The 19,029-nt window shown below is 41.9% G+C and overlaps 1 protein-coding gene across 2 annotated transcripts in view; it reads right to left on the bottom strand.

Moving 5' to 3' along the window:
- The window catches only part of KATNA1 (katanin catalytic subunit A1), a 64,303-nt gene that overhangs the window by 22,148 nt on the left and 23,126 nt on the right, over positions 1-19,029 (bottom strand). The window contains exons 2-7 of one of the 2 annotated variants that reach the window (XM_077486679.1): positions 16,453-16,479; positions 13,209-13,366; positions 12,019-12,196; positions 10,224-10,339; positions 9,756-9,861; positions 9,248-9,406 (exon numbers count right to left, since the gene is read on the bottom strand). In XM_077486679.1, coding sequence (XP_077342805.1) covers positions 9,248-9,406; positions 9,756-9,861; positions 10,224-10,339; positions 12,019-12,196; positions 13,209-13,321 — 672 coding nt within the window. In that variant the 5' untranslated portion in view covers positions 13,322-13,366; positions 16,453-16,479. The remainder of the gene's footprint in view (positions 1-9,247; positions 9,407-9,755; positions 9,862-10,223; positions 10,340-12,018; positions 12,197-13,208; positions 13,367-16,452; positions 16,480-19,029) is intronic. The other variant, XM_077486678.1, reaches the window with a different exon arrangement.

Raw genomic sequence — 19,029 nt, 5'->3', positions numbered from 1 at the left:
GGGGTGTACTCACTTTTGTTAGCAGCGGTTTAGATATTAATGTCTGTGTGTCAAGTTATTTTGAGGGGACAGCAGATTTACATGGTTATACAAGCTGTACGCTCACTACTTTAAATTGTAGCAAAGTGTAATCTCTTCAGTGTTCACATGAAAAGATAAATAAAATATTTACAAAAATGCATTATCTCACAAAAGTGAGCATTCACATCTGCAGAATCTTTGTTCTTTCTTAAAAGCACCAAGTCCCATGTGTTTGTGCTGCCATGTTCTTCTGTTATCAGCCTGATAATGTCTGGCAAGTTCTCTGAGATGGCAGCCTGGACTGTGTAGATTAGCAGACAGCTTGTACTTGTAAACACATAAAAACAGAGCTGTGAAAGTATTTTCCTTCTTCTGCCAATGTGGAGGGGGGGTGCCTTTCCTCCAATCAGCTGTCACACGGAGTATGTCAGAATGACACACCTATTGCTGAATCAGGAACTGAAAATTCCTACCCAATGTAAGAATTCTAAAGAATGTAGCAAGATGAAGACAGCAGATATACAACTCAAACTTATGTAGGGAGATTGATTTAATCTCTTTGTATCATCTGAGGCTGTTCACTTCACTGGGTATATGTGAGTATTTACATCCACTTTAAAGGGGTTGTATATGTTTATTTTTTTTAAACATGTTATACTTACCTCCACTCGTTTTGCACAGAGTGGCCCCCGGATCCTGCTGTTCTGGGGTCCCACGGCGACTGTCTCTGCTCCTCCCCGCTAAAGCTAACCCCCTCTGGGAAGCTCTTTCCCGAAGGGGGTTAGTTTGCAGGTGCGCACCCGTGTCATACACTTGGCATTATTGAATGTGATTGGCAGCAGCGCAAGCCAATCCCAATTTATGAAATTTTAGCTGGGCACATATCTGCAGTGTTTTTTTTTTAATCTCTCTCCAAAGCACTATGTCCTGGAGCTGTCTCTTGCTCCATAGCTCCGTTATCAGCCTGATAACTTCACACGTTCTCTGAGACAGGGGATAGAAGTGTGTGTCGGGGAGGTTGCTATAAATAGATTGCAGGCAGTCTACCGTCTCAGAGCATTTTCATTCTTCTATTAATGTGAAGGGGAGGTCGGGGGGGTCATGTGCACCTTTCCTCCAATCAGCTGCTCCCAGTATAATCCAAGCCTTCTCCAACAGTGCAGAATGAGAAACTGAAAATTCTTACCCCTATAGCAAGATGAAGACAGAAGATACACATGCAAGACTTACATAGTTACATAGTAGGTGAGCTTGAAAAAAGACGCAAGTCCAACCTGTGTGTGTGATTATATGTCAGTATTACATTTTATAGCCCTGTATGTTGCGGTCACTCAGGTGGTTATCTAATAGTTTCTTGAAACTATCAATGCCCCCCCGCTGAGACCACCACCTGTGAAAGGGAATGCCACATCCTTGCCGCTCTTACAGTAAAGAACCCTCACATAGTTTAAGGTTAAACCTCTTTTCTTGTAATTTTAATGAGTGGCCACGAGTCTTGTAAAACTCACTTCAGCGAAAAAGTGTTATCCCTATTGTGGGATCACCAGTATGGTATTTGTATATTGAAATCATATCCCCTCTCAGCGTCTCTTCTCCAAAGAGAATAAGTGCAGTGCTCCCAACCTTTCCTCATAATCAGGGCTTTTTTTCCCTCAAATAGGTGCAGGAACTTAACCATGCCCGCCACACTCACATACCTGCCAAATGGCATCAAATAGTAGTTCTTCCCTCTGCATACAGCCCCCTTCCTCCACTGCCCTAATTTCCCCCCCCCCTCCTTAAAAGCTCCATCATCTGTCGTATCTTACCTTTGTTGCAATATTAAGCTGAAACACCTATCCGGCTGTAGTACCTCCCAGCATACTATACTATAGTCACTTGCAAGGGAGATTATGCAGTAGGAGCATCAACAACTGGTCACCATGGAAAAAATGGAGACCCACAGAGGGTACAACCTACCACGCACCCTCTCCTGCCCATGACTGCACTGAACCCTGGGCTCTGTATCTACCTTGTCCCTGTCCAGCACTCAGTGGGATCTGCACAGCACATCTGACCGAAGAGAGCTTCTGGGAGATAAGCTATCACTTATAAAACGCAGAAGCTGGACTTCAGTGTTACCAAGTGATAGTGGTGAGCAGGGAGCAGAAGACCTGAGCCAGAGGTGGTGGAACTGAGTTCCCCCTAGTTCCTGCTGAAAAAAAGCCCTGCTCATAACCAATATCCTCCAGATCCTTTATTAGCTTTGTTGCCCTTCTTTGTACTCGCTCCATTTCCAGTACATCCTTCCTGAGGACTGGTGCCCAAAACTGGACAGCATACTCCTGGTGCAGCCGGATCAGAGTCTTGTAGGGTGGGAGAATTATAGTTTTATCTCTGGAGGTGATCCCCTTTTTAATGCATGCCAATATTCTTTGCTTTGTTAGCAGCAGCTTGGCATTGCATGCCATTACTGAGCCTATCATCTACTAGGACCCGCAGGTCCTTTACCATCCTAGATTCCCCCAAAAGTTCTCCCCCCAGCGTATAGATTGCATTCATATTTTTGCCACCCAAATGCATTGTTTTACATTTTTCTACATTGAACCTCATTTGCCATGTAGTTGCCGACCCCATAAATTTGTTCAGATCTTTTTGCAAGGTTTCCATATCCTGCGGAGAGGTTATTGCCCTGCTTAGCTTATCATCGGCAAATAGAGTGGACTGTTTACCCCATCCTCCAGGTCATTTATGAACAAATTAAATAGGATTGGTCCCAGCACAGAACCCTGTGGGACCCCACTACCCACCCCTGACCATTCCGAGTACTCCCCATTTATCACCACCCTCTGAAATCGTCCTTGTAGCCAGTTTTCAATCCATGTAATCACCCTATGGTCCATGCCAACAGACCTTATTTTGTACAGTAAACATTTATGGGGAACTGTGTAAAATGCTTTTGCAAAATCCAGGTACACCACATCTACGGGCCTTCCTTTATCTAGCTGGCAACTCACCTCCTCATAGAAGGTTAGTAGATTGGTTTGGCAAGTACGATTCTTCATGAATACATGCTGATTACTGCTAACGATACCGTTCTCATTACTAAAATCTTGTATGTAGTCCCTTATCATCCCCTCCAAGAGTTTACATACTATTATGTTAGGCTAACTGGTCTAATTCCAAGGGATCTATTTTGGGCCCTTTTTAAATATTGGTGCTACATTGGCTTTTCTCCAAATCAGCTGGTACCATTCCAGTCAGAAGACTGTCAGTAAAAATTAGGAACAATGGTCTGGCAATTACTTGACCGAGTTCCCCAAGTACCCTCGGGTGCAAGCCATCTGGTTCCGGTGATTAGTGTCAAGTTTCCCCAAGTCTAATTTTAATTCTGTCCTATTAACCATGGAGGTGTTTCCTGTGATGTGCCACGAGGATAAACCCCGCAGTTTTGGTTACTGAAGCCCCCCCCCCGGATTCCCTCGTGAAGACTGAGAAGAATAAATTCAATATCTTCGCCATCTCCCCATCCTTTGTAACCAGATGCCCTTCCTCATTCTTTATGGGGCCAATATGGTCTGTCCTCTCTTTTTTACTGTTTATATACTTAAAGAATCTTTTGGGATTTTTTTTTTGCATCCTCCGCTATGTGTCTTTCATGTTCATGTTCTATCTTAGCTGTCCTCATTGCACCCTTGCATTTCTTGTTGCATTCTTTATAATGTCTGAATGCTGATGATGATCCCTCAACCTTGTATTTTTTGAAGGCCGTCTCCTTTGCTTTTATATGCTTTTTTACATTGGAGATAAGCCATCCAGGACTTTTGTCCGCTCTTTTAAATTTATTACCCAATGGGATGCATTGGCTAATGCCCTTATTTAATATGCTCTTAAAGCAAACCCATCTCTCCTCCCTGTTCTTTGTTCCTAAGATTTTATCACAATTTATGCCTTCTAGTAAAAGTTCGTAGTTTAGGGAAGTTAGCTCTTAAAATTCAGTGTCTTTGTATTCCCTTTATGTTTCCCATTTGTGTGAGATTTATATGGAAGCCTATTGACCTGTGATCGCTGTTCCCTAAATTGTCCCGTATTTCCACATCTATGATCAGGTCTGTATTATTGGTAATCAGTAGATCCATTATGTAGGGAGATTTGTTTCATCTCTGTGTATCATCTAAGGCTGTTCACTTCAATGGGTATATGTGAGGAATTAACAGACAGAAACGTACTCTTTGTGCTCTGTTCAATGGAAGATACAGATCTACATTACATTACCTACTGGGTATAGTGCTACCTGCAAGTGTAGGACACCAAGTACAGCTGAAAAAATAAATAAAAATAAATGTCAACCCAAGGGCAGACCCTGCCATGGAACCACCAATGCATCCACTTTCACTGCCCACTCTTTGTTCTTGCTACAAACCTCCCTTTTAATTGAAGTTCAACACCAGAAGATTGAAATCTGGCAGAATTCTTGCAAGGCTTCCAGGTTAAGGTCCCGCTCTCCCTGATCCAGAGCAGATCAGGGAGAACCTACATACATAAATAGGTCACTTGCCATATTTCTATCCTGGTATGTGTACTGTGGACCGAGCTGACAGGACTCCCTACCCAACTCCAGAGGTGAGACGCTTCCAGCACTGCTACAGCGCTCTAGGTTCCCCCCTCCTCCATGGTTTATGTTGTGGACAATGTTGTGTCAATGTCCAATTAGAACCACACAAGGTGTCCCTTCAGGAGGTGCAGCGCAAACCCGATGCGCTCGTGTCACCCGGACACGGCACATCTAAGATCGTCAGGAGGGCTCTGATTGGCCTTCCTGATCACATTACAGCCTTGTCCAATCACAGCCGTCATGTGATGTAAACAAACAGACGGTTGTTAGGCAATCGGCTCTCCTCACACGGAAGTTGTTGCTGAGGAGAGGAGAGCGGATCGCTGCAGCCCGCTGGTGATCAGTATGAGCTGTTTTTTTACAGCTTTTTACTCACTGATCACCAGTCTAGTGTAAAACACACATGTCCTCAAAAAACACGTCCCCAAATAATAAAAACACCTGCCCCCGACATGTCCCACATCACCTGCACACAATCATTTGCATACATATGTCCATGATCACACAAACCAATTATTATACACTTAATGGAATTTTCTGTTACCAAAAACATGTAGCAGAATACATTTTGGCTTAAATTTATGAAAAAAATAATTTGATTTTATTGGATTTCTTTTTAAATAGAAAGAAAAATATATTTTTTCCAAATTTCCACAATTTTTTCACTTCTAATCGCAAAAAATAAACAGAGTTCTGAATAAATACCACCAAAATAAAGCTCTATTTGTGCGAACAAAATGATAAAAATTTAATTTGGGTACAGCGTAGCATGACCGCGCAATTGTCATTAAAATTGCGAGATGGCTGAAATCTGAAAAATAGTCTGGGAAGGAAGGGGGCGAAAGTGCCCTGTATTGTAGTGGTTAAGATGTAGAATGACACCTTGAAATTCAAAAAAAGACTACCAAAATGATTACAAGCCTTCCTAACCCCTTAAGAGCAAAGCAACCCATCACTATTACATTCCCTTCATCTTGCATCATAGCCAGGAGGAGGGTCTGGCATTATTTGAAGTTTACCTCATTAAACATTGATTATTAAGAACAAAAGGTTTGCTTCACCTACCTACAACACATTGTTCCAGACATGTTTAAAGTGATTGTAAAGCTTAGTTTAAAAAAAAAAAAAAAAAGGGGGGAGGTCTGGGGTGTTCAACTGTTCAATTGCTTGGTAACACAAATAGCCAATCAGCCAATTACATGGCAGTAACTCAATGCATTTAGGCATCTAGACATGGTGAAGTCGACTTTCAAACCGGGAAGAAAGTAGATTTAAGGGACTTTGAATGTGGCATGGTTGTTGGTGCCAGACAGGCTGGTCCGAGTATTTCAAAAACTGCTGATCTAATGGGATTATCACGCACAACCATCTCTAGGTTTTACAGAGAATGGTCTGAAAAAGAAAAATATCCAGCGAGCAGCAGTTGTGTGGATGAAAATGCCTTGTTGACGTCAGAGGAGAATGCGCACTGTCTCGAGATGACAGACAAACAGTAACTCAAATAACCACTTGTTACAACCAAGGTGTGCAGAATAGCATCTATGAATGCACAACACATCGAACCTTGAAGTAGGTGGGCTATAGCAGCAGAAGACTATACCAGGTTCCACTCCTGTCAGCTAACAGGAATTTGGGGCTTCAATTTGCACAGGCTCTCCAAAATTGGACAATAGAATATTGGAAAAGCATTGCCTGGTCCGATGAGTCTTGTGAAATTCAGATGGTTGGGTCAGAATTTGGCATAAACATCACAGTGTGGATCCATCCTGCCTTGTATCAATGGTTCAGGCTGATGGTGGTTTAACTGGGCACATTCACCCCTTGCTGCCCAGGACAAGTTTTCAGCTTTCAGCATTGTCACACTTTGAATGACAATTGCATGGTCATGCAACACTGTACCCAAACTACATTTTTATAATTTTCTTCCCACAAATGGAGCTTCCTTTTGTTTGTATTTCATCACCTCTGGGGGTTTTATTTTTTGATAAACTAAAAATAAAAAACAGAAATGTTTGAAAATATCGTTTGTTATAAAATGTTGTTTTCTCCTTCACTGATGGGCACTGATGAGGCGGCATTAATATGTAGAATTGATGAGCACTTATAGGCACCGATAAGTGGCACTGACAGGTGTTACTGATGGGCACGGATTTGCAGCTGTGGTGGGCACCTCCCATGGGAGCTACGCTGATAATCAATGTGCCCAATATAAGCACAGAACCCACCTCTGACAGGAAGAGCTGCCGATCGGCTCTCCCTGTCAGCTTGAACCGAGAAACAGCTGATCACGTGGTAAGGAGTCTCCATCAGAGGCACCTTACCACGATCTGAGATTTGGTGTGTCAGACTGACTCGTCGCACAAGCGATCGCCCTGCGTGCCAGCATGTTATCCTGAAAGTTGTCATATGACGTCCAGTTAGGATAACAGAACCACCACCCGGCCATCATTCTGCTATAGGCCTGGAAGTGGTTAAAGCGGAGGTCCACCCTAAAGTGGACCTTCCACTCATTGGAACCCTCCCCCCCTCCGGCGCCACAATTGGCACCTTTCAGGGGGGAGGGGGGTGCAGGTACCTGTACAGCACAGGTATCTGCACCCACTTCCGGCGTAGAGTCTGCAGAAGGTACGCCCCTTTCCGCAGAATCTACGCCCCTTTCCGAAGGTCCCCCGCTGCCTGCTGGGAAACACACGGATCCCAGAGACAGCGGGGACCATCCTTATTGCGCATGCGCAGTAGGGAACTGGGAAATGAAGCCGAAAGGCTCCACTTCCTGATTCGCATACCCAAGATGGCGGCGGCAGCACCAGAGAGACGATCGAGAGATCGGCTTCGGGTGCCGACATCGCGGGCGCGCTGGGCGGGTAAGTGTCATTTTAAAAGTCAGCAGCTGCAGTATTTGTAGCTGCTGGCTTTTAAAAAAAAAAATGAATTTAATTTAATGATGTAGGGGATATTTTCTTGGCAAACTTTGGGCCCCTTAGTACCACCTAAGCATAATTTAAATGCCACGGCCTACCCGAGTATTTTTGCTAACCATGCCCATCCCTTTACAACTACATTGTACCCATCTTATGATGGCTCCTTCCAGCAGAATAATGCACCATGTCACAAAGCTCAAATCATCTCACCACTGGTTTCTTGAACATGACAATGAGTTCACTGTACTCCAATGGCCTCCACAGTCACCAGATCTCAATCCAATAGAGCACATTTGGGATATGGTGGAACGGGGAGATTCGAATCATGGATGCGCTGCCGACAAATCTGCAGCAACTGCGTGATTCGATCATTTCAATACGAACAAAAATCTGAGGAATGTTTCCAACACCTTGTTGAATCTATGCCACAAATAATTAAGGCAGTTCTTAAGGAAAAGGGGGTCCAACCTAGTACTAGCAAGGTGTACCCAATAAAGTGGCCAGTGAGTGTATATTCTGTATGTATACATATATTACAATTAATTTATGTATGAGTATATACTTTGTGAATATGCACTTGTTTGTATCATAAGTATACACGTATTTTTCTAAAAATTAGGTTTGCACGGATACCAGTATTGGTATCAATACTAGGCATTTACACAAGCATTATCCTGCTGACAACTGAAATGTACACAAAAGAATGCAGCAATTATCGGTTGTTAAGAAGCGGGGCCGCCGCGTACTTAATGGATTACTCATTTATCTGTCAGTGGGGTTCCTGCTGAATGTAAAAACACAATCAGGGGCAGCTGCCGCTAGTCATCGGTGTGTGTGTGGAGGAGCCGAACCTGCCAACAGCTCTTTGACTAATTGGGATCCCAGTGTTAACCCTCTGTGCTGCCTGCAAGGGAGAGAAGCTCCCCAATTGGCTAATCAGTGTAACCCTGTACTGACTACATGCTATACAGCCCATCTGTTAGGCTAGACAGAACCCCATGGTTTTACCCTGTACTGCCCTGCAGTGTGAACAAAAATACAACTGTACGAAAATCAGGGCCCAATTGCCAACACTGTGCGTATAATAATACATATTTGACAGGCTGTAGTGACCACTTTGGTGGGCATGTCTCTGTGTCTCTATTGCCTCTTTTTCGCTCTTTGTCCGCCCCCCCTACTCTTTTCCTTCTCTCTCTCTTCCCCCTACACCTACACCCCACTCTCATCCTGACTTCTTGACTTCTGCACTCAATACCCTACATTTTATGTTACTTGCTCCTGCCCTCAAACATGTTGTATGGACTGCAGGAGGAGAGGATGGGACTAGAGGAGGATGTAGGATGACAGCATGGTCCTCATAGCTGTGGGACCAACAGTGCTAAGTGTTGGGAGTGCTGTGTTTCTTAATCACTTGGTCTCATCCAGATGGTAATATTTCACAGAACGCTGATAGAAGCTTTAGATCCCCCCCCTCCTCATCTTGATCTCCCTAAATGCCAGAAATAGGTATCGTAATTGGCATCGGTGAGTACTTTAAGTATCGGAACTCGTACTCATTGATAAAAAAGTGGCATCGGTGTAACCCTACTAAAAATGCATACTTGTTTTCAGGCACAGAAGTTTTGCTGACAAAAGTTTTTACCTAGCCGCATATAAATATGAAAACTCTGGCTCAGAGCTGCTTAAGTCAAATTGGAAATTGCCTACACACCATTTCAAACAGAAGGCGAACAAGCTTCTCAGATTCCCCTCTGTACTTCGATGTAAGAGTTGAAGAGGAAACGTTGAAGAATGTAGTCTTGCATTCTGTTGCAACAGCCTTAGCTAAAAGTGTTTTGCCAGTTCCAGGTGGACCGACCATTAGTACGCCCTACAAAAAAAAAAAAAATCAATTAAATTCAAATACTCAATGCCATTTTTGGAGATATACAGCAACATAGTATTGGTTTGAAAACACAACCCTGTCAGGTTTGATTTTTCTGTAGCTATGGGACAGATTTGCTTTCTTTGTGGTCTCAAGTCGTTAAAAAGTGAGCTTACATAGGAGTGACTAAAACGAAGAACCTTCTTTTGGCCATCTTGTCACTGTTGGTGAAATATCGCTGTCTAGCCACCAGGTCAGGAAGGGAGTTGAGATGGTGATAAACTTTTCCCTAACCGGTGTTCGCAATGTGGATATTAAAAAGTACATCCAAATCCAGTATGCTGCATTGTTTTACCTTCCACGGTCTTCTGATTCCTTTGAAGAACTCTGGCATCCACATTGGAAGTACTACAGCTTCTTTCAACAATTTCTTGGCTTCTTCCAAGTCTGCAATATCATCCCTAAGTATAAAGCATATGCAGCATTAGAACAAAATGAGGAAAGAATAATCTTCTAAAACAATGTATTTTAGAGACTGAAACAACTGACTAAAAATAGTCTTCTACATAACCTGCATAATTCCATTAGAAAGCAAGAGGGACCAACTACATAAAAAGGGACAAGCATCACCTGTTTTAGCTCTGTTTCATATAAAAAAAAACATTTTACAACAGTCATTTGTCCGAATTTGAATATAAATGCAAAGTGCACATGGAAATCAGATTTAACAGCACATTTCAGTGTATTCCATGCATTTGTTCTGTGGATTTTCACATACTTTTTAAATTATTCAATTATCACAGCACCCCCATGTCATACTTACCATCGAATATTGGGGTTCTGTGAAATGATGTCCCTTTCAAGAGCTTCCACTAAATCCTTATCATAACCAGTACCATCAAATTTCTTTTGCTCATTCTCAGAAACATCAGATTTGTTCTAAACAAACAAACAAAAAAACAAAAAAAAAAACAAACAGGTTTATCAATAGTATAAAAAAAAAAAAAAAAAAAAAGAGAGAGAGAACAAAACCTCAAAGGGTGCAAGAAGGTGAACTGTTGAAAGCATAACTATGGCCAGAAAAAATAAAATAGGGTGCTGTAGCACTTTGAATCAACATTTCAAAAAAATTGAGATGCTGTATAAAATCTACATAAAACAAAATGCAATGATTTGCAAATATAAACCCATATTTTATTCAAAATAGAAAACATATTGATTATTTAAACTGAGAAAATGTACCATTTTAAGAAAAAAAATAATAATTTGAAATGGATGGCAGTAACACATCTTAAAGTTGGGACCGGGCAACAAAAAGCTGGCAAATTAAGTGGTACATACAAGGAAGAGCTGGAAGAACACTTTGCAAATAATAAAAGTTAATTAGTAACAGGATTGGGTCAGTAGTGTATTTAGTTTTTGTGCTGCCCTAGGCCTGACTAAACTCATGTACCCCCCCCCCCCCACCTCATTTAAATATGACCCACCCCTTCCTGTCAAGGCTACACCCCTTGCTGTTTAAGCCCTGCCCTGAAAATTTTAGAGTGGGGACACTAGTCCTGAGGGCCTGGGGGGGGGGGGGGTGCAGAGGCAATGGATTCCCTTAATTTGCTTAGATTTCCTCTCACTACCTGTTTGGCTATGGGGCAGGAAGTGAAGGGCTATTTCTGCAATGGGACAGTTATGGTAAAAAAATAAAAATAAATAAATAGACAGGGACTATAACCCTCCCTTACTCTATCCAAAATGGAAAAAAAGCATTGCCTATAGTTCTACTTTCAGCACACATTTCTGATAATTTTATGGAGAAGACTAAGATATACCGTATATACTCGAGTATAAGCCGAGATTTTCAGCCCCTTTTTTTAGGCTGAAAGTGCCCCCCTCGGCTTATACTCGAGTCACGGAGATCAGGTAGACAGACGGCGGCCATTCCACTATTCAAAAGCCGCGCCTCCCTGTCTGTGATAGGCGGAACACTCAATTTCCCAGCAGTCAGTGTTCCGCCTATCACGGACATCCGCTCATTCTCATACTACGGACGAGGATGAGAGGATGTCTGTGATAGGCGGAACACTGACTGCTGGGAAATTGAGTGTTCCGCCTATCACAGACAGAGAGGCGTGGCTTTTGAACAGTGGAATGGCCGCCGTCTGTCAGACGAGGAGGAGAGGTGTGGCATGGCACACAGAGGCTGCAGATTGGCACAGGTAGGCAGGGATGGACACAGCGATGGACGGGACACAGCGATGGACGGGACACAGCGATGGACGGGACACAGCGATGGACGGGACACAGCGATGGACGGGACACAGGGATGGACGGGACACAGGGATGGACGGGACACAGGGATGGACGGGACACAGGGATGGACGGGACACAGGGATGTCTCACCCTCGGCTTATACACAAGTCAATAAGTTTTCCCAGTTTTTTTGTGGTAAATTAGGGGCCTCGGCTTATATTCGAATCGACCTATACTCGAGTATATACGGTAACCATGCCAATGGTGCAGCAGAAAACATAGCACAGTTAGGAAGGTTTACGGTCCAGAATGACGAGTCAAAATTAGAAGCGGATGGGGTTGTAATAAAAAACAAAATTGCAGTTAGTCACTACCTTATCTTCTTTCAATCTGTTTACTTGATCTTTCTTTTCCTTGGCACGAGCTGGCTTTGCTTTCTGGTTATTTCTTGAAGGAGGGTTTGGGCCCCTGACAGCAGCACTTATGCGATTATTTTGCACCCGATTGTCACTGAACTGAGAAGATGTTCTTTTCCTTGGTCCCGGTGAAGGTCTTCGGGAACAAAATAAAAAGAAAAAAAAATGTAAGCTATAAATATGAAGAAAAAAAAAAAAAAAAAACATATGCATACATCATATTATACTGTATACATTTATTATAGGTACTTATATAGCACCGTCAATTTACGCAGTGCTCAGTGTGCTTCTCCACCCCCCCCCCCCCCAGCTCTTATGCAGCTGAGAACAGAGAATGTACTCATGGGAATTGTAGTTCTGCAACAGCTGGAGGTCCGCTAATTGCATATCCCTGCTCTAGGACATCAATTTGGCACATTAACAAACTGTACTAACACAGGTAGAGAATAAAAAATTAAAATAAAAAGGGGGGGGGGGGGACGACGACTATCACACATTACAAAAATAAGCTAATCATCCTTTAACAAGCAAACCACCTCTGACTTGCTGCCTTTTTGTATTTTTTAAAGGAAAAAGTGGGCCAAAGCTTTTTTGGCTGTACTTCTCCAATGGATTACAGGAGTGCAGTTTGTCACTCCCATGACCCATTTTCAGCCGACACTGTGCTAAAGCTGTCAGCTGACGTTACTCAGCCAGTTCAGGCTATGGATCAATCCCCACTTTATAAAATTTGGATCCACCCAGATGTCTGGACTGGCAGCTGCCTCAGCATCTGAGCAAGCTGCTGATGCCCCCTACACAGCCCCAGTGAGCGCTGGCGAAGCAGACCAGAGAGATGATGACAGACACCGACTTTCTGCTCACTGAAGACAGAGCTGAGCAATCAGTGCTCTTTAATCGCTCAGTTCTCAGTCTTGGAAGCAGAAGGGGAGTATAATTAAAAAAATTAAAAAAACAATACATTACATTTCCCCCCCACACCCAATACTTTCTCTTTTATCACAGCTCTTAGTTTATGTCCCCAGCTTATTTGCCTGGACTACTAAGACATTTTTCTGCACACTTTCACACGCAAAACTTATCTTCAGCACCTCTAATCTTCTGCAGCTAATGGAGATGGCAAGGGTAGGATATTTTCGTCAGCTCACCTACGCTCAGCTGGTACTGGTAAAGACCAAACTTCTCCATCCTGGGAAGGTAAATCATGGTGTGCTGCTTTCAGTGGAGAGCTGTCAAGTTTGAAACTTTCCAGTGTAGACATTATGTCCTTCACATGCTTAGCTTCCACACTGATCTCTTGCCAAACCTGCCAGAGAGCATTAAACAAGTTAAAAATCATCAGATCTCTCGTTTTTATGTTTTTGTTTTAAAGCAGAGGTGTCCAACCTTTTGACCTTCCTGGGCCACATTGGAAGAAGAGGAATGGTCTTGGGCTCCACATAAAATACACCAACAATAATGATAGCTGATGAGCAGAAAAAGTTAGGCAGATCACACGTTTATGATCACCGAAATAGATAATATACCTGAGTAATAAATACATTTTTTTTTAAAGTTTTATTATAAAAAGTAAAAGAGGGCAACATAAAAATGAGAGCCATATTTCACACTGTTCTTGATAAACGAACAAATCAATATCTGGTTCGATGGATGTAGTAGCATTCTCAATGAACTCTCAAGGTGCTCATAAGATATTTTGAAGAATCAACATTTTTTTATGCAAGATCACCCTTGTGTTGGGCTGCCTTCATATCCCTCTCGGGCCACAAGCAGCTCGCAAGCTGCAGATTAGACACCCCTGCTTTAAAGTGTAGGCTAAAATAATCCCTTGATCTCACATACCCCACCATTCATCAAATGGCAATTCAGCAAGATATCTTTGCCACATATGGAATACAGACTTAAATTGTCATGTCAAAATATATTGAGGAACATTAAAAAAAAAAAAGTTGCATCCAGCACTTGCCTGAACACGTGAATATATAAAAACGGTATCACATTCCAATAAAGCATGTGCAAGCAATTATGTATAGTAATATGACACCTAAGGGAAGTGGAATGTTACATGGATAAGACATGAATAACCAATGTGTATTGAACAAGATTTAAAATTATTTTGGCATACCAGAAAGTGATAAATCAAGGATGCATCACACGAGACAACATCAGTTGTGATGTAACTTCAATGAACAATGTGATCTGAACTCAAAAAAAGTGATGACATGCTAATTTATTGGACACATTTAGAAATCGTAGTATACTTAAAGTAGCTGTAAACTCTTACATGTACCTGTGCGCCTGCAGTCTACTTTTTACAGCAGTTCAGAGTCCAGGATTTATAAAAGTTGTCCGAGTGGTCAGAAAAAAAGGGGCAGAGCGCTGAAATTACACTCTGCAAAGCTCAGTGAAGATAGCTCTGAGAGCCGATTGGAGGGAATGGATACACCCTCATTCACACAGCTCACAGGAACAGCGTTAAGGCTGTCAGATGAAGCTCCTGTCTTTTTTTTCTATTGGTGTCAGAAAAACTTGCCACAAGTGACTCGTGCTAATAGAGGAATGAAGCAGCAGACAGAAATAACACTTAGTGCTCTTATTCAAGACAAGTACACATTAGAGCTGCACGATTAATCGCTTAGAATCAAAAACTTGATTTTTCTCTTCCTGATCTTCAAAACAGCATGTCCCGATTCTTTAACAAGTGCAGAGAGTTGTCACAGGAAAAAAAAAATATATATATAAATCAAGTTTAATCACAAAAAGGGTGAATAAATAGAAAAAGTAGCTTTTCATTTTTTATATCAAAGGAAAGAACTCTAACCATGTAAAGACCAAAGCTTCTCTGACATTTGTTGATTAGAAGTAAAAAAAAAAATTTTCTGCTAGAAAATTACTTGGAACATCCAAACATGATATGTTTTTAGCAGAGACCCTATAGAATAAAATGGTGACTGTTGCAATATTTTATGTCACACCATATTTGGCAAACTTTAATAAAAATAAATAAAAATAAACAGTAACAGACCAATTTTTTTTGTATCATGTGAAAGATGTTATACCGCGAGAATCCTGATATTTATTGTAAACAAAAAAAAAAAAAAAAAAAATTGTGATTCTCATTTTAGCCAAAATCGTGCAGCTCTAGTACACACTATAAAAAAAAAAAAAAAAAAAAAAAAAGGGGATATGCTTTGTTCATGAGCAACAAAAGGAAGTGCTACAACTCCAAAATCCTATAAGGATAGACAGGAGATGGGATGAAGACATCTGTGCCCGGCCTCATGCACTGAACGTCCAAAATCCAATGACTAAGGCCTGTTGTAGGAGGCTGAAACACATACATTTTTAGGAATAGATTCCTTTTTATGGTTTGTTGGATTAAATAAACATATCAATTTTAATGGCAAGATGTACTGATCTTTACACCCTTCATGCCTTGTTCATATTTTGTCTGAGGTTTACGACCACTTTAAGCAGTACCCAAATTGTGCCTTTAGTTTGATATTCCCTCTGAACAATGCCCCAAATGGTACGGTTAGGACTGTATGCACCCAGGGATGCTTGCCCAGAACAGACTTCTTGCAGTCCAGGAATTACCTTGTGCATACTGACTTCAATGCAAGTCCCACTAGGTGAACTGTTCAGCTGCAGCAGCTGTCAGCCTTTCAGAGAGTTCAACAGATTGCCTGCAGCAAGGCTGGACAGCACACCCGTACCCTCCACAAAGCTACGTTTTTATGTTTCCCCCTTTAAAGAATTCAGTTGGTTTTATTTGAATTGCACATATTTTAGGTCACAAAAATTCAGAAGTGAACAGAGTTTGAGGTATGCTTTGGGTCATTGTCATGCTGTGTCACTTGCCCTTATCATTTAGTATGTAGTTATTGATGTTGCTCATTCAAAGCACAGCAAATATTATAAAATATTAATTTTACTGCCGCACGCTTTCAACAAATAGGTCACAAAAATATGTGTACATGTAAATGTTTTACAACTTGCATTGCTGTCTGATATTACCTATCAATAAAACATAAAAGAATTAGTGTACTGAAAAGCATGACAATCCTTTTAACTTGTTAGACCTGTTATGGTTTATGAGCTTCTCACGTGAACGCAGGCTGTCAAACAAAGGAATCTATGGAAATCAACCCGCTATGAAAGAAACTGGCAGACTAGTCATATAACAAGGTGCAATATTTAGCCTTTATACTGAATAAAAAATAAAATAAAAAAAGGAAGAAGGTTTCAGCAATGCCAGATTAACAAAAGTATCTAAAAAAATAAAAACATAACTCAACTTAAATAGAAGATGCATTATTGCTGGTCAGAGGAATGTAAAAACAAACAGTCATTCAGCATGCGCACACACAACAAAAGATAATAGGCTCTTACCTATATCCCCAATAAATTCCAGTGAAGCTGTGTTAAAGGACAGAAAAATCACTCTATTTAGTTACTACTTGCATTCCTTCTTGGGATGAACACATGTGAGCGCACAGTAATTTTACCAGTGTCTGAATTCTGCATTCTATTTTCATGATGTAATATATACATTATTATTTAGATGCTCCGTTAGACTTACATGAAGGCAGGGTGCCACTTCTTCAATACAAAGCCATTGTCTAATAACATGAACTATGGCTTAAGGAAAAGTAATGCAGGGCAGTGGAAATACATTACAAGGAATGCTAGATAAGTCCCATCACTCATATCCCCCCACCATATAAGCATTATGCAGAAGGCCTCATACATAAAAGCATCATCGGATAAGAGAGCAACAATGCAATTGATTTATTTTTCTAGTCTTAAAAAAATAAAAAATCCTATAACTGCATTCATCTTCCCCGAATCTAAAGTCAAAACAGGTTTTGTTCTGGGTATTGAATGCAATGTTAAAAACATCTATTGAAGACCTGTCCCTTTGGAAAGTATTCTCTTTATTCCCTGTCCAGAGGCTTTTCCCTCACTTTCAGTCTCACCAACAGCGGTTATAGGGACAAACACAGAAGAGGAACCTCACCAAAAGGGAACACATGAAGCAATAAAAATCTGGGATGCTTTGGATTTGTACACTTTATATTTTTACGCAAAATTATGAGGCTACTTGCAATAAACTTCAGAAACGAATGTTAAATTGTTGTCGCTCTTTAAAGTGGTTCTAAAAAAGGTAGGCGTTTTTTTTTTTTTTATTCCCCTTCATGCACTTTTTGCATTAAGGTAGAAACCCTTCCGTTTACCCTCCCAAGCCTGATCTCTATCCAGCATTGTGCCCAAGAGCAGCGTCTCTGTCTCTCTCTGGCCCCTGCTGCTGTCAATAACAGCCTGTGAGGAGGCAGGGCTGAGCCACGCTTTGTGTGCCAACGAACACACAGAGTGCCACTCACGATCTAGCCCGTATGAGTGCCCTCATAGCAGACTTGCTAGGGGGCATTCAGCAGGGGTGAAGAGCCAGGAGTGCTGGCGGAGGACCCAAGAAGACGAGGATCAGTGCTCCTCTGCGCAAAACCATTGTACAGAGCAGGCAAGTATGCCACGTTTGTTCTTAAAAAAATAAATAAATAAAAAATCCTTTTACAAAACACTTTAAGGCAAACCTTGGCTGGCATCCAGATAGCCAGATAGTTTCCACTTGAAACATCCAGATAGCCATTGTTTGTTCCACATAGAAACAAAAAACAAAACTTGGTTGACATCTCGATTGAAGAGTACTTCAAATACTATCGAGATGTCAACCAAGTACAGGATGTCCTGCAAATTACTTCCAGATCAGTTAGACGGATTCTATGGCAAGGGGGGTTTTTGTTTCTATGTGGAACAAACAATGGCTATCTGGATGTTTCAAGTCCACCTTCATGTGTGTGTCAAGCTGAATTAGCATGTATATGACTTGCACCCTGGCATCCATACGCTGCACATAGAGGACTGCTTTGCTGTTTGTAATTTGTGGTTGGACTACAGCTTCCAGTTTTCCTTTTGGGCTTATTTCCTGGGAATGGGACAAGGCAACCCTGGGTGCAAGTCATATACATGCTAATTCAGCTTGACACACACATGAAGGTGGACTTGAAACATCCAGATAGCCATTGTTTGTTCCAATTAATGTCTCACATAGAAACAAAAACCCCCCTTGCCATAGAATCCGTCTAACTGATCTGGAAGTAATTTGCAGGACATCCTGTACTTGGTTGACATCTCGATAGTATTTGAAGTACTCTTCAGACATACTTATATTTTTCTAAATGGCAGGCATTTTGATCCTCGAACTTACACCTCACTAGATTGCTATATCATCAAGTTTGTTCACCCCTGATGAAGGTTCTGAATTATCAGCAACTGGAAACGCGTTGGGTGTGGGTGATATAGGACAAGCATTGTTTTAATCATATTTTGTTCTGTATATATGTTTGTTTATTAATACACCAGGAGGACATTGTTTAGCCCATTTGTACTTCCTGGTAATATTATGTACATTGTGTAATTTATGAATAAAAATTGTATATTATTGTGTCCATTTGTGTCCGGAGTTGGTCATGTAACCACTTCGGTACCGCGCTATTGCCAAATGACGGCATTAGCGCGGACCTACATTTCCGGGACGACGTCTATTGACGTCGTCCCGTGTACGAGCGGCCTGCGCGCCCCCTGAGGGGCGTGCGCGGCGCGCTCTGTGATCGGCGAGTCCATGAGACTCGCCTGATCACCGATCCGTGCAAGGGGTCGATCCCGACCCCTTATCACGTGATCAGCTGTCAGCCAATGACAGCTGATCATGTGATAGAACAGAGCCGTAATCGGCTATTATTCCTCCTCGCGCTGACAGCGCGAGGAGAAAGAAAAAAAGCCGATCACCGGCGGCCGTGTTCGGGACATCAGTCCCGATCACGGCCAGTAATGCAAGCGCTCACCTGCCCCCTGCCAGTGCCCACCTGCCCCCTGCAGTGCCAATTTAATAAAAGTTAGTGCCCCCCG

This window comes from Lithobates pipiens, unplaced genomic scaffold (assembly GCF_037356315.1).
Source record: "Lithobates pipiens isolate NorthernLeopardFrog02 unplaced genomic scaffold, aLitPip1_a1.2 Scaffold_18, whole genome shotgun sequence".
NCBI lineage: Eukaryota > Metazoa > Chordata > Amphibia > Anura > Ranidae > Lithobates > Lithobates pipiens.
The sequence above is the reverse complement of the archived record's forward strand: the minus strand, read 5'-3'. Positions and strand labels throughout refer to the sequence as shown.